This window comes from Zeugodacus cucurbitae, chromosome 6 (genome assembly GCF_028554725.1).
Source record: "Zeugodacus cucurbitae isolate PBARC_wt_2022May chromosome 6, idZeuCucr1.2, whole genome shotgun sequence".
Lineage (NCBI taxonomy): Eukaryota > Metazoa > Arthropoda > Insecta > Diptera > Tephritidae > Zeugodacus > Zeugodacus cucurbitae.
Window position 1 is genome coordinate 42,727,170 of NC_071671.1, and position 14,446 is coordinate 42,741,615.

Genomic DNA, 14,446 nt, shown 5'->3' on the forward strand with positions numbered 1-14,446 from the left:
ACACCAAACGATTTCTTCGGGTTCAATTTCACTATATTTATTGTAAATAGTATATTGAGTGAATCCACCATAAAATCCTATTTCACAACTTTAAAACTTTATCTACAGTTTCGCGAATGCCTGATCTTAAGCGAAAAATTCATTAGCTACTCATGCATTAAACCCAAATTTCAATTTAGAAATTTAGCCCGAACCATCATCAAGGCCTTGGATTTCATTTCGAAACAGCTGATTTCTTTGGGACAGTTTGACAAAACAAATAAAATATAATTCATTGGTTTACAATTTTAAATAATTTGAAATTAAACAGTTTTTATTAAAGAAACAATGTTTTTATAGACATTTATGTGTTGTGATGGTTTCTTTTTGCTTCAGCTTTGTTTTCAGCTATCGGTTAAGTAAGCATGCATTTTGAGAAATACTCAACGAAAGTAAATCTTTAGTCAGAGAAACGTCCAATACGTAATTTAATAAAATTGGCGGCAAGTCTTAAGGTCTAGTTATGCATGCTTGATTTGACCTAGCCAGACTTGAGAACTGTCACATAAAAGATCTGTTTGATGGGCCTTGCATGTATTTGATTACCGAACGCTTGACTTGACTTCAAAGTCTTTTGAATTCAGAACTCTAAGTTGCGTTGACATTTATTATGGCACTATTCCAGTGTTGCCTGAATGTTTTCGGTTAAAATCAGGGACCGGAAATAAGAGTTATTTTACAATTTTTAATAAAAAAAATCAAACATAAAGTAACACCGAACGATTTTCTACTCGACTTGCACTCCTGCTCTCTGAGAGCACTCATCAGCATCTCGATATAAGGGAGCTGTGGAACGGCATCTCAAACTCATTGTAAACCGCTGCAGCCGAAACAATTGGTCTCCGGCAACGCAAAAAATCCAGTTGGTACGATGAGAATTGTCGTTCCGCAGTGGAGAGAAAACAGACTGTCTACCTCGCAACGTTGCGATCGACCACAACACGTTCGGGGTGGGAAAGATATCGAGAACTGAAGAGGGAAGCGAGACGCATTTGCAGACGTAAAAAGAAAGAGGCCGAAATGCGTGAGTATGAAAAGCTTGAAAAGCTGGCCGACATGGGTAATGCTCGAAAATTTTATGAAAAGATGAGGCGATCATGTAGGGACCGAGGAGGTAATCTGGTAACGGATGTCCAGAGCATACTGGGATTATGGAGGGAACACTTCTCCGACCTGCTCAATGGCAAAGTACAACACCAGGAGATGGCCAACCCGATTCCCCAATCGATGACGATGGAATAGATGTTCCATTACCCGACCATGAAGAAATTCGAATAGCAATTACCCGCTTGAAGAACAACAAAGCGGCAGGGGCCGATGGATTACCGGCCGAGCTGTTCAAATACGGCGGCGAAGAACTGATAAGGTGCATGCATCAGCTTCTTTGCAGAATATGGTCGGAAGAAAGTATGCCTGACGATTGGAATCTTAGTGTGCTCTGCCCAATCCATAAGAAGGGAGACCCCACAATCTGCGCCAACTACCGTGGTATAAGTCTCCTCAATATCGCATATAAAGTTTTGTCGAGCGTATTGTGTGAAAGACTAAAGCCCACCGTCAACAAACTGATTGGACCTTATCAGTGTGGCTTTAGACCTGGAAAATCTACAATGGACCAGATATTCACCATGCGCCAAATCTTGGAAAAGACCCGAGAGAGAAGAATCGATACTCACCATCTTTTTATCGATTTTAAAGCTGCCTATGATAGCACGAAAAGGAGCTGTCTTTATCCCGCGATGTCTGAATTTAGTATCCCTGCAAAACTAATACGGCTATGTAAGCTGACGTTGAGCGACACCAAAAGCTCCGTCAGGATCGGGAAGGACCTCTCCGAGCCGTTCGATACCAAACGAGGCTTCAGACAGGGTGACTCACTATCGTGCGACTTCTTCAATCTATTACTGAAAAAAATAATACGAGCTGCAGAGCTTAATAGAGAAGGTAGAATCTTCTACAAGAGTGTACAGCTCCTGGCGTATGCCGATGATATTGATATCATCGGAAGCAACAACCGCGCCGTTTGTTCTGCGGCTAGATAAAGAAGCGAAGCGTATGGGTCTGGTGGTGAATGAGGACAAGACGAAATATCTCCGGTCATCAAACAAACAGTCAGCGCACTCGCGTCTTGGCTCCCACGTCACTGTTGACAGTCATAACTTTGAAGTTGTAGATAATTTCGTTTATCTGGGAACCAGCATTAACAACACCAACAATGTCAGCCTTGAAATCCAACGCAGAATCACTCTTGCCAACAGGTGCTACTTTGGACTGGGTAGGCAATTGAAAAGTAAAGTCCTCTCTCGACGAGCCAAAATCAAACTCTATAAGTCGCTCATTATTCCCGTCCTGATGAATGGCGCTGAAGCGTGGACGATGACAACATCCGATGAGACGACTCTTGGGGTTTTCGAGAGAAAGGTTTTGCGCAAGATTTATGGTGCTCTAAACATTGGCAACGGCGAATAACGCAGACGATGGAACGATGAGCTGTACGATTTATGCGACGACATTGACATCGCTTAAAGCGGTTCCTACGCCAAATATATATATATAAAGGAACATCGTAGAAAAGTTTTGATTACACCATCATGATTTTTAGGTGAACTATATGCGAAATATGGTATGATTTTTAAATTTTGATTTTTATATATTTAGATCAAAAATAAAAGTTATTTTTGATTTTTATTTTTTTAGATCAAAAAATAAGAATTATTTTTAATTTTTATATTTTTAAATCAATTTTTCTAAGCTGAGTTGAGTCAAGCATGGATAACTGGAGCTTTAGGTTTTTCGCTGAAGGTTCATTATCATGGACCGTTATTGCTCTGGTTAGAAGCACAGATCCAAAATTTTATCCGAAATGATTAATGTTTTAGAAAATATTTTGTGTTCGAAATGGATTAAGCTTCAAATGTCAAAAGTGGATTCCAGAAAACCTAACTTAATTTTGTGAAAAAATTTGGAATACCAAGAATAATAGGATGCATTGACGGAATCCTTGAAGCTACGGTAAAACTATTTGTAAACGAGAATTTTTTTTAAACAGAAAAAGGGGTTTTTCAGCATAAATACGATGATTCTATGAATGAATTCTTATTTTATTTCTAAACACCTTCTTGAGTGCCGGAAACATGTATGGGTTTTCATTAAATATATATCGTACATTGTAATAAATGTTTCTTAAACACACCGTTAATTTAGATTCAAAATCGCTATCGTTCATCTTGCCGAATATGAAATCCGAAAATTGTAACGACTCCGAGAATGTCAAACGATTTGAAAGAGGAAAAGATATTATATATAAAATATTGCCCGAAAACGATTTGCAGAAAATGCCTGTATATTTCAGATGAAATATTTCGTGCCATAGTATGAGATAGACGAGCAAATAAGTAAGCCTACTGCATGGGCTGAAAAGTTTGGGCCTGACTTTGACTTCGACATTCAAAAAAGCCAATAATGTATGTACAATAATTATTTTATTATGTTTTTTCTAAGGAGCTTCAGATGACTTTCACCGAACGACAACCACCCATTTGACCCACGTGAATTCATATTTCATTCTGAAACTCAACTTATTGCATTTGATCATAGTCATATTGTCCTTTGAGTTGATGTCTTTTTGATCAATTTTCAAAAACCTCTGCACTCATCGATAGCAAAGTCATGAGTGGTATGACTTACGTTCCTTTGAGATGCCCATAGTGTTAACTAACTCCCTCAATTTATTTCATTTTCTCCGATTTTACGTAACCCAACAAAATTTCACGATGTGAATTATTACAAAGGGAAGGGTTTCTTCAATAATGTAGTGCTATTTTGAGACAATTTACTTGAAATTGAACTATTGATGAACTCAAACAATCAGATGAAAGTATTGGTATGACCTTATATGATTATTATATTTTATATGACTTACTACTTAAATTCCAACTAAGCCTCATTAGTCACATTTTACTCTGTAATGAGAACAATCTAAAGTCATAAAACAAACAGGTCGTTATAGTAAAGTGCAATCACCTATGAGGTCATGACCCAGTTAATCCGAATACGAACAATGCGCTTTGTTTGTTAAATTTGATGCCACAATTTTTTGTAACAAATAAATCTATACAATTTGCTTGCGCATTTCAGAAATATTTACTTAAACAGGCATAATTAGAATATAATATGAGTCGCATGCTAAAGCAAATACTATAGTAGTACATGTATGTTTCCATGTGTGTGCTCCGAACCTGTATTTTCCAATGTTTATGCCTGATACTCAAACTCACTTCAGGTGAATAACATCTGCTTAGGCAGTGCATTGTCCCTGCTGGATGCCGCTCGATATACAGTACACCTTTTAAATACCTGTACAAACTCACATACATGTGCAGAAGATGGCTTGCAAGGCTCGCGAAATGTACGAATGATAAATTATGTCAGCACAAGCAACGATTGCGCTCATACATTTGATTAATTGTGATTAATTAATCTCGCATTGTTATAGCGTCAATTGGCGTTGTAATTGTGCTATATTTTGCTGAAAGTGCTGTAATTAAGTTTAATAAGCTTTTATGCAAAGAATTTTTATTGTCTGTCATTGATGATATTTGCTTATAATTAATGATTAACATTGCTACCGGAAAAGAATTGCAAAATAATAACAGCTCTTGTTTTTTTTTTGCTTTTTAATAATTTGATTTCAGTCGGAACTGTTTAAGGAGATAATTAATTAATAAATCCGATTATGTTTGTTGGGTGTTACGTTTTGATTGACTTATGGAAATGAAATGTAATTGAAGTATCATATGCTGACTGAAATGAATTCAATTAAAGTGAGTAAGGGCAGCCATGTACCCAGCTGTGCGGGCAGTCATTGCTCAGTTGAGTAATGATTCATTACAAGTGCGATTGTAAAGTTCACAATCATATCACTTCCGGGAACAGCATGCGTCCAAGTAGTGTAGAACTTATGTAATTATAAGAAGATTCTTTCAACAGTTAGAATACAGTGAATTGTATTCCGGTATATTGAAAGAGCAAGTGAAATATAATTTATTGAGAATGTCTCTCCTCATGGTTTATAAAAGAGAGAAATATCAAATATGTTTCTTTTGTGACATAGTATCGAGCTGAGTCGAGGTATAAACCAAGAACGGTAAAAATTAATTAGCATTTTTCGCGTTTCTTCACTCATTGATGAGTTATTCAATCAGAATTACACAAGTTTAGAGAAGTAATAGAGGAGAGCATGGGCACAGGTACAGTTTAACTCGATTAAATTTGCAGTTAGTTTCTTTACCAAACGGTGATGATAGAATAGTCTTAAATACTCAAGCGGCAGTCTATCAATACGAGAATATGGACTTTTGTCACGTTCCGTTTTTGGGGTCCTTGGGCATGGCTCATCAAAAATCGAAGTCATAATAGCCAACAGCCAAGAGCTCTTTCTTTTTACACCAACCGAACCTTTTTCAATTTAAAAAGATGAATTCTGACAGTGGCCATTTTGTATTGCCGTTATATATACCCAAAGCATGTATAGTACAACCTCAATAACGATGAGCCAAAAATTGACGAACGGATATTGGCACCAATGGTAAGATAGCAGCTTGCCTGCTACACCTCAAGACAAACATGTAAGGAAAATTTTCAATAAGTGATGTCACAGCTTAAATACAGCCATCAGGGTGTCAAGAAAATATTATATACCGAATTTCATTGAAATCTGTCGAGTACTTCCTGAGATATGGTTTTTGACCCATAAGTGGGCGATGCCACTCCCATTTTCCATTTTATAAAAAAAACTGAGTGCAGCTATTTTTTCTGCCACTTTGTGGGCGTGACAGTGGTCCGATTTTTCCCATCTTCGAAAGCAACCCGCTCACGGTCCTAAGGAACAAGTTTCGTCAAGATATCTCAATTTTTACTCAAGTTATCAGTTGCTCGGTCGGACGGACGGACAGACAGACACTCGTATTTTGACTCGTATCGTCAATTTGATCAATTTTATATATATAAACCTATATCTAACTCGTTTAGTTTTATAACTTGCAAACAACCAATATGTGAACCAAACTATAATACTCTCTTAGTAATTTTTGTTGGGAGAATATAAAAATGCTTAAAAGAAGTATTTTGAGAATTGAAAAAGTTAGTATTATTAAATATTTTCAGACGTAGTATGCGGGTTTAATATTATGAATTAAAATTATTACAAGTTTTTCTTTTTGAATTCGAGAGACCTTTAGTAGCGATAATCAACTTTAGCTCCAAAAAAGTTAAATCCATCTTAGGTGGAAACTAGAACAAATAAGTCTGTTTAATGTTTATACTCTCGCAAAATGTTGCAAAGAGTGTATATGGAGTTATAAATATAAAACATATACAAATAAACGAAATCGGATTATAACCACATCTAATGCTTTAATTCAGTTAGGGAAAATGCCAGAAACATTAAATTTCATGGTAAAGATGGCACAGAAGAGCTATACTCAAATTTATAAATATACAAAATTTTAAAAAAGTTTGGCTCCGCCCATTTAAAGGCCAAAAACCATTTCTCATAAACTACTCGATCAATTTCAATAAAATGCAGTTCGTAGCATTAGCATTCCAAAAGCATAGTACGATAAGGCCTATTTTTACGATTTTGAAGTCCATCTAATTCGTTCACTTTCTAATATGTAAGAATACCAGTGAAGATATCTGAACAAAACTTCGCAAAAATAGTACATTTCAATTTTGGCATAGTCCGTCTAAAAATCGCCGAAATCGGGCAAAAACTTTTAAAGGCCCAGATATCGAAGGGCCTCGAAGTTTGTGGCTAATTCTTTATTCAACATATCGGCAAATCTTTCAGATGTTCTAAAGAAAGGGAGTGTGTTACTTTTAACAGTGTGCGTCTGTCAGTGGACAAAATCAGGCCAATATATCCCCTAGCTCCCATATACCTCATATTCTGATTTTTCAAACTTCCGGTGGACTATATACGGGATATATTGGTTAATATGTGAGATATCTTAGCAAAATTAAGTGAGTGTATAATTATATGAGTGTATAGTTGAAATCGGTCCAGGAATTGTACCAACCTTCAGATATTATATATATTTTTTTCGTTATTCTAATGGACTTTATGTCGAATTGATTGGTTGAATTGTGTGTTCTCATAATACAAATAATGCGAGAGTACAAAATGTTCGGTTAGACTCGAACTTAGTCTTTATCAGAAGCAATATTGGCTGGAATGTTTGGTCGAAGAATTTATATTATTGGTCGTTGTACATCGTGTACGTGTAATCAGTGCAGTGTATTCTATGAATAATTAGGCGATTTAGGTGAATTTTTTTAAAAGAAAGCACTCGATCAATTGTTTCGAAGTTTTTTTGCACATAATATGATACATTTTCAGCTATATTTCAATTTTTTTTACAAAAATATTAAAAAATTTTGGAAAAAAATTACCTAACGGCTGACATGATTCCGCCTGAATGAGTTGCTGAAACAAAAAAATCAAAAAGGATATTAAATTTAAATATATTTCTTATACATTGTCCTCCAATTTTTGAAAATATCAAAAATTGACAAAATGGCGTAGTTCTGAAAAAAAAAATATTTTTTTAGGTAAAAAATGGTCTTTCAATCATTCAAAAAGATCGTAGGTCATTGTATAGTAAATATATTCAAGTATACTCAGTTTAATTCTGAGTTGAGTTAAGATGTCAGCAATTTTGAGAAATGTCGTTTCGAGAAAAACGCGTTTCAAGATTCGACTATAGCTGCTTATACCTGCGGGCGGTCGCTTTTTAGAACGCTACCAGCCAAGAACTATTCAAGATACGATATTACCGCTTTATTGAAAGTATAAACTATCGAATAAGCAACACATAAAAAAATCGATATTTTGAAAATGTCACACTGGTATAGCCTCTGATGTTGGAGTTTTTGTGAATACCGATATCTTTATAGGCGTAGAATACTCCCAGGAAGGATTGAAGAGAAAATAGTGCGCGTTAAGTCCACTAATTCATTGGCCAATGAGTTTCAATGGTTCATGCATTATTGTATATTGATTGAAAATTTATTTTATGAGATAATTAATAATTAACAGAAGAACTTATAAATGCAATATGCGTATATTTCCTTATCAAAGTCATTCGTACAAATAAGAATTTGTGTGTGTCTCTGTCGGTTGAGGAGTAGCATTGCAGAAATTTTACAGCTTCAAGTGGTTTCATTTAGATGAATATTTTGTATTTTATTCTATGTGAAAAAATCTGGACCGAGATCATTGGGCTTTAGGCGCAGTTGCGCCACTACGTTATCACAACGCGATTGCAAATCTATTTTTATCGGGTAATCGAGAAATGTGCTTGTACTCATTGAACTGGGCGCATCTTTGTAATCCCTCGAGTATTGTGAACTAGAAGATGAATTGTCGGGGTTATGAAAAGCACGGCGGCAAAACTTTCCTAAATGTGCCGGCTGCAATCCTTTTTCCGTATTACATGTGCATGTGTATAGATTTTCACCCAATTCCGTGGTCGCTCCCACATTAGCATCGAGTATCTGGCGCCCACTAACTTCATCTGGCTCGGTGGGTACATCACTATCAGCATGGCGGCAATACTGTCGTATCCAATCGATCTCCTTATCACAATTAACAAAGCGTAGGTGATAAAATGGTGGTGGTATTTTCGTGATGAAACGACTCTTTTCGACAAATATACCCTCCTCAGTGTCGTAGCTGTTCGGTTGCAGTGAGCGTGCACCATAACGCGAAATCGGTTCATTAGGCACTACCGCCGGTAAATCGATACAAAGTTCTCGCGTGTAGCGGCGATCGGCTTTGCTGAGATAATTCCAATCAGCCGTATTTAATTTACCACCACTAAAATCGGCCTTAAATATCAAACCATCCGGATAGATCATTTGGTTGATAATAGACAATTCGCCATTATCGAACTCCCCAACGAACGTAAAGGAATATGGTGCTGCCAAAGTGAGACGTCCGAAGCCGTGAAAGCGACCACGCCGAAAGAACCCCTGATATTCGCTGCCATCGGGATATACGTAGAGCCCGTAGCCTTCCATGCAGTTCAAGGCGTTATTATAAATACCAACGTAATTACTTCCAGTACAGAATTTTACGCTTCTATGCATTTGTTTGTTGTGAAGTCTTCAATTCCTTTTTGGAGAATAAAAAATTAAATAGTAAAACAAATAGAAAATAAAAAACTCTTCATTTGACAATTCAATAAAGAAAACTGAATTATTATTTCACCATACTGGGGATCAATTTTGAAAGCTAACTGAAATATTTTCTCTATGTATTTTCTTAACCCTTTTGTATTGGTTGGAGAAATTCGTTAGAATTAAAAAAACATTAACTCTTTGAAGACTTGGCTAATAATGGTCGCTTAATTTTTGTCCAACGAACCTTTTCTGGTTGTCCGAGGATAAGAAAGTTGGGGATGAGATCGGTAGAACATGGTGGATACAGATGTAGTTCGAATCTAGATTGCCTTTGTTTTTATTGCGTTGAGATATGGTTCTACTGAGAACTCGTTTTGTACAATTTCATTATAATTTCGTCCAACACGTTACTTAGATATTTTCAGAGTTTTTGATGTTTTCGTCCGTTTAGAATTTACGTTGGAGGTCCACAGGCTCCCTGCCCACTGTTTCCTCAAACAAAGTATAAAAAATAACGTCTTGTCAAAATTTAATTTAAAATAACGGTATAAAGTGATCCGAAGCAAATCCGATCTATGATGAATAGTTCTAAAACCCAATAGGTATATATCGACACAATTCTTCAGTTGCTCTGGTTCCCCATTGAGATACAATGTGTTTTCAAATTAATTCTAAGATTGCCATTCTTACTTCTAATTCCCATATATATACTGGGTATCGTATACGATACTGGGTATCGACTAAAAATTCAAATTGAGTTTCTGATTCAGAAAAGAATGTTTTAACATCTCCAAAACAGGCTAGGGGCAGGCAACTATTACATATGTATACATCTTTAATGTATCCGTATATATATCTATATATATACATATATACTTTTAGCTTAATGTGTGTCTCTTTTTTTGTTATTTTTATTTATTTCTCGCTTAGCATTACTTTCATTGCCTTTTGTATCATTCCGTGCATTGAACTGCAACTTTTATACTGATATATATATACATAAATACTGTTGTTTATATATAATATATGTACTTATATATGAGAATAAGTAGCGCTAGTCGCAAGTGTTTTTATAAGCGCCTATAATGACAATTTTTTAATTGTGTTAATTTTTCATTCATGTCATTTTCTTTCACTTCTTTTATTCACACTTGAAATCTGAGCTAAATTTATGGCCTGTACTTGCATGTGCATAAATATCTGTTTGCTTGTAAATTTGTTGAATAAGTTCAATTAATATCACAGCAATAAAAATTTATTTCGACTATATGTTAAATACATGGAATGAGATAATGAAAAAATTACATGCATACATATATAAAATTGGAGATTACAGAAAAGGAGTGCACGTAAATAAAGAGAAGGCGGACATTGTATCATATGGCTATGGGAGGGACTTATGGGTGTATAATATCAAATTGTATACAAAATCTTAAACCTGGTACCAGATGAATTTGTTGAAAAACAAATTAAAAAGGGGTCGTGACTTTAATACTATAATAACCGAACCATACTTACCTAATTGCGTAATAACCAAATCCATCACCAATATAATGGTTATATATTCAAATGTTATCTTCAAAACTACTTAAAGAGCGATGAGTGTCTGACGAAATTATTTTTTGAAATATTTTTTATCTTTTCTCTTTTCTTCTGTCTCTGTGGAAATCGCTGCTGGAAATGTGCGAAATGGACCCATATGCTCCTCTAATCTCTATATTTTCTATAAAAAATAATATTCATGTAATCAGATAAGTTTGTCAATTATGACAATTGACTATACTCTTGCCAGTTCCGTACAAAAATAACCCTTGAATAATAACACTGTGATATTCAAAAAAAAAGACAAGTCCAAATTCGACGGTTTCCCCCTATTTCGGGTCCTACGAGTCGAACTGCATCATTACTTTTTTGAGTTACAATCATGGTTTCATACAAAAATTTTTGTTGAAGTTTTCCATCAAAGTTGCCCATTGTAAGAGAAAGGCACATTTTTCTTCGGTCTCTAACTTTTTTAATGTTGACTTTTTTGGTAAACTTTCTTTGGCAAAGCTTTTCAGAATAAGTCCGTCTTTAAGTTCTTAGATGACTGTAAACCCCAAAATCAATGTTTTTTGTGTCCTTATAGCCAATATGTCGAAAAAACTGAAATTTAATCCATTTTTGTAATGTTGACTTTGGTCTTGTCTTTTTTTTTTTTTTTTTTTGAAAAAACTATCTGGTAATTAAATTTCGCTTGGCTAAAAATCGGTTAATTAAAGTAATGTTTTATATAAATTAGAGTTATCTACCTGAAAAATATAATATAAGTGCACAATCTAAAATGATACGTCATTATCGGGCAATTCGTAGATATTTCCATTTATGGAATTCCCCACTAAAATACGACTTTATACGTACGAAGCAAACATATTACTTTCAATCTCTAATCCGGAGGCGTCACATTAATTAGAACGATTGGAAAAATATGAAGTTGTTGTTACAACAACACTGCGAAATGTCAAATATATTCTTCAGTACACACACCCATATCATACTCGTATTCAAGTGCAAGCAGGCTTGAAAACATTGTTTCGCATTCCATACCACATCTGCGCGTAATAATTTTCGTATTAAACGACTCTGAGGTCGTCTTCTAGTGATAATTAATACATACACACACGTATACAGTATTAAATACCGTTGCATCTTGCCAGTGTTGTTAAATACCGTTTGGAATTTTGAAGTAACATTACTTTTGGTTTGTGTGAATTAAGTGGTCTGAAAATATTTGTACTTTTATTTCAGAAATCAGTTCAAAGGGATTTTGATAAATATTTTTTATCGATTTATCAAACTAGTTGCAGAAAATATAGAAGAAAATGTAATGCGGACCAATTTTGTTTTGGGATACAGTTCTTTAGTAAAAGTTATCATAAGTGATGCCTAGATTTCCTTTACTTTCATAAAACCGCATGAAACGTTCCCTACTTGGTTTTACGCAATATTTGGATTTATATTTATTTTACTATTATAAAATAATTTAATCTCGTTTTGTTTAAGCGTTTTTGAAGTATAATGGATCTTATTTATAACTCCTTTTCCATGTTTCATCCAATGTCTATAGTTGTTAATTATTCACATTGCAGATTTAAAAAAATTTTACTGAATTTATCTATCTTCGAATAAATGCTTTTAAAAAATGAAGTAAAATTAAAATCCACTTCGAAACACTACATTGGTAAAAATGTATGACATTTCGAAATATTTATATTTTTTTTGGTTTTGTGAAGTTAGGAATAGTCTTTTAGCAAATATTTGCCCCATAGAGAGAGTCTTTAGTCAGCTTATGCGTTACTTCCTAGGTAATATTCTCTACTGATCTATTGCTTAAGAAAAAATTAAGTGTTTTGAATCTTCATTAGTCATATAGGACAAATGATAAAAAAATATATAGTTTTTAATTGTATTTGAAAATATTAAAGTTATTTTCCATTCATACAAAGTGGAACAAAAGTCTGATACATATTAATTGTAATATTAAGAACAAGTTGACTCCACTTGCGGTGTTGTTTATCATAGTGCAATGGCATTATTCAGCGGAGGAAAATGTACTATCTCTACATTAAATTGGAACATTTTATGCAAGTCAGCGAAAAACGGGATCGCCATAGATTTAATTAGTTATACTGGGTGAGGAAGTTAATTGTATCAGGTATATATCTGCTATAATTATAAATAAACGAATTAGATCTAGTTTAGAGACTTCACTATGCCAAAGAAATGGTATAAATTATTCCCAGATGAGGTACTGTCCCTCTATATAAACATGGTGATAATCAAATTGAGACTCCGAAATTTCTTGCATTCACACAATGTTACTTTGGGAGAGATTTTCTCTCTAATAGGTGTTTTTGATTTATGAGCATTTAAAGGACTGGTTGTTCTACATAGTATAACAATATTTTTTTTCTATACCATAATTTGTCTACATTTATTCGTGAGTACTACAGATTACACAGCCACACAAAAAAAAGTGTCATGACCTGGGGGTCTTACTATGTGCACCTTATATTTTTGGGGTCGTTGAATCCGATTCCGAGGTCCATTTAATCCCATCAGTCAGGGTTTTGACATAACCCCCAGTTAACCAATTTGGATTCGTAATCAGCGACCCCGAATACCGCCCGAGTAGCGACTTTCAAGCGAATCCGATGATTTTAAAAATCGCTATCCGCCATATATTTCTGGGGTTCTCTCAAAACCCTGATCGGATTCGGATTCAGCGATCCAAAAAAGATATAATACACATAGGAAGATCCCCAGGTCATAATAATTTATTTTTGTGTGGCTGTGTAATTTAAAAAAAATCTGCAAAGTTAAACTAAAAACCGTATTCTAATTAATTCAACAAAAAAAAAAGGGAATATGGTGCTTCAAGATTTCAGATTTTTTGTTTCAGATTTCATTTCATCAAAAACTAATGTCATAAGGTGAACAAATTTTTCGCGTCGGGTTGAAAAAAATATTTTTGATAGAAATTTAAAAAAGGGTTTCCAATAGGTTTGAGTAGAATTTTTTTGCCAAAGTCTCTATGTACGATTGCATATATACCAGGGGACCCGGCAGACGTTGTCCTACATATGTATATCTAAATAATTTATAAATATAAAATTTATAAAAAACTATTGCTATTTAAATTGGAGCGAATGGTGACTACAAACCATTCTAGAATCCACCTGAAGACACACAGGTCCATCGGTCCATCCGTTCAGGAGGACATACTTATAGAAAGAAAGATATAAAAGTTAAAGCTGTATTGTCAATCAATGTCGAGATATAGCGCAAATAAAGAACCGATTCGATATTTGATTGTAAACTTTTTTGATATAAATTGCGAACTATCCGACCTCTAGAGGAAGATTACTTCTTTAATAAATTAAACTATTCCGATTAACCATAATTTCGAGGTTTCCTATACGTAGCTTCAATACATTCGGAACAAAAAATGAATTACATACGCAATGGAGACTAATCACCCGTACTGAAACACCCTTTATAAATCTAAGAGCACCCATAACAAGTTACCAGCTGGGTGCGAGTGACAAATGCGCATAATTCACACCGTCTAAGTTCAATAGCGGCGCTACACTAATCAAGCGCCGTAATTGAGCGAGTTCATAAAGATAAGAAAATATTTGCTTAGCTAATGAGAATGAAGTTAAATATAAACGAAACGGCATAT

At 34.6% G+C, this 14,446-nt stretch overlaps 1 protein-coding gene across 1 annotated transcript; it reads right to left on the reverse strand.

Moving 5' to 3' along the window:
- Positions 1–8,081: 8,081 nt before the first annotated feature.
- On the reverse strand, positions 8,082–9,320 carry LOC105216065 (uncharacterized). The gene has a single exon (XM_011190340.3). The coding sequence runs from the start codon at positions 9,187–9,189 to the stop codon at positions 8,290–8,292; it is 900 nt and encodes a 299-aa protein (XP_011188642.1). The 5' UTR covers positions 9,190–9,320; the 3' UTR covers positions 8,082–8,289.
- Between the last annotated feature and the right edge of the window lie 5,126 nt (positions 9,321–14,446).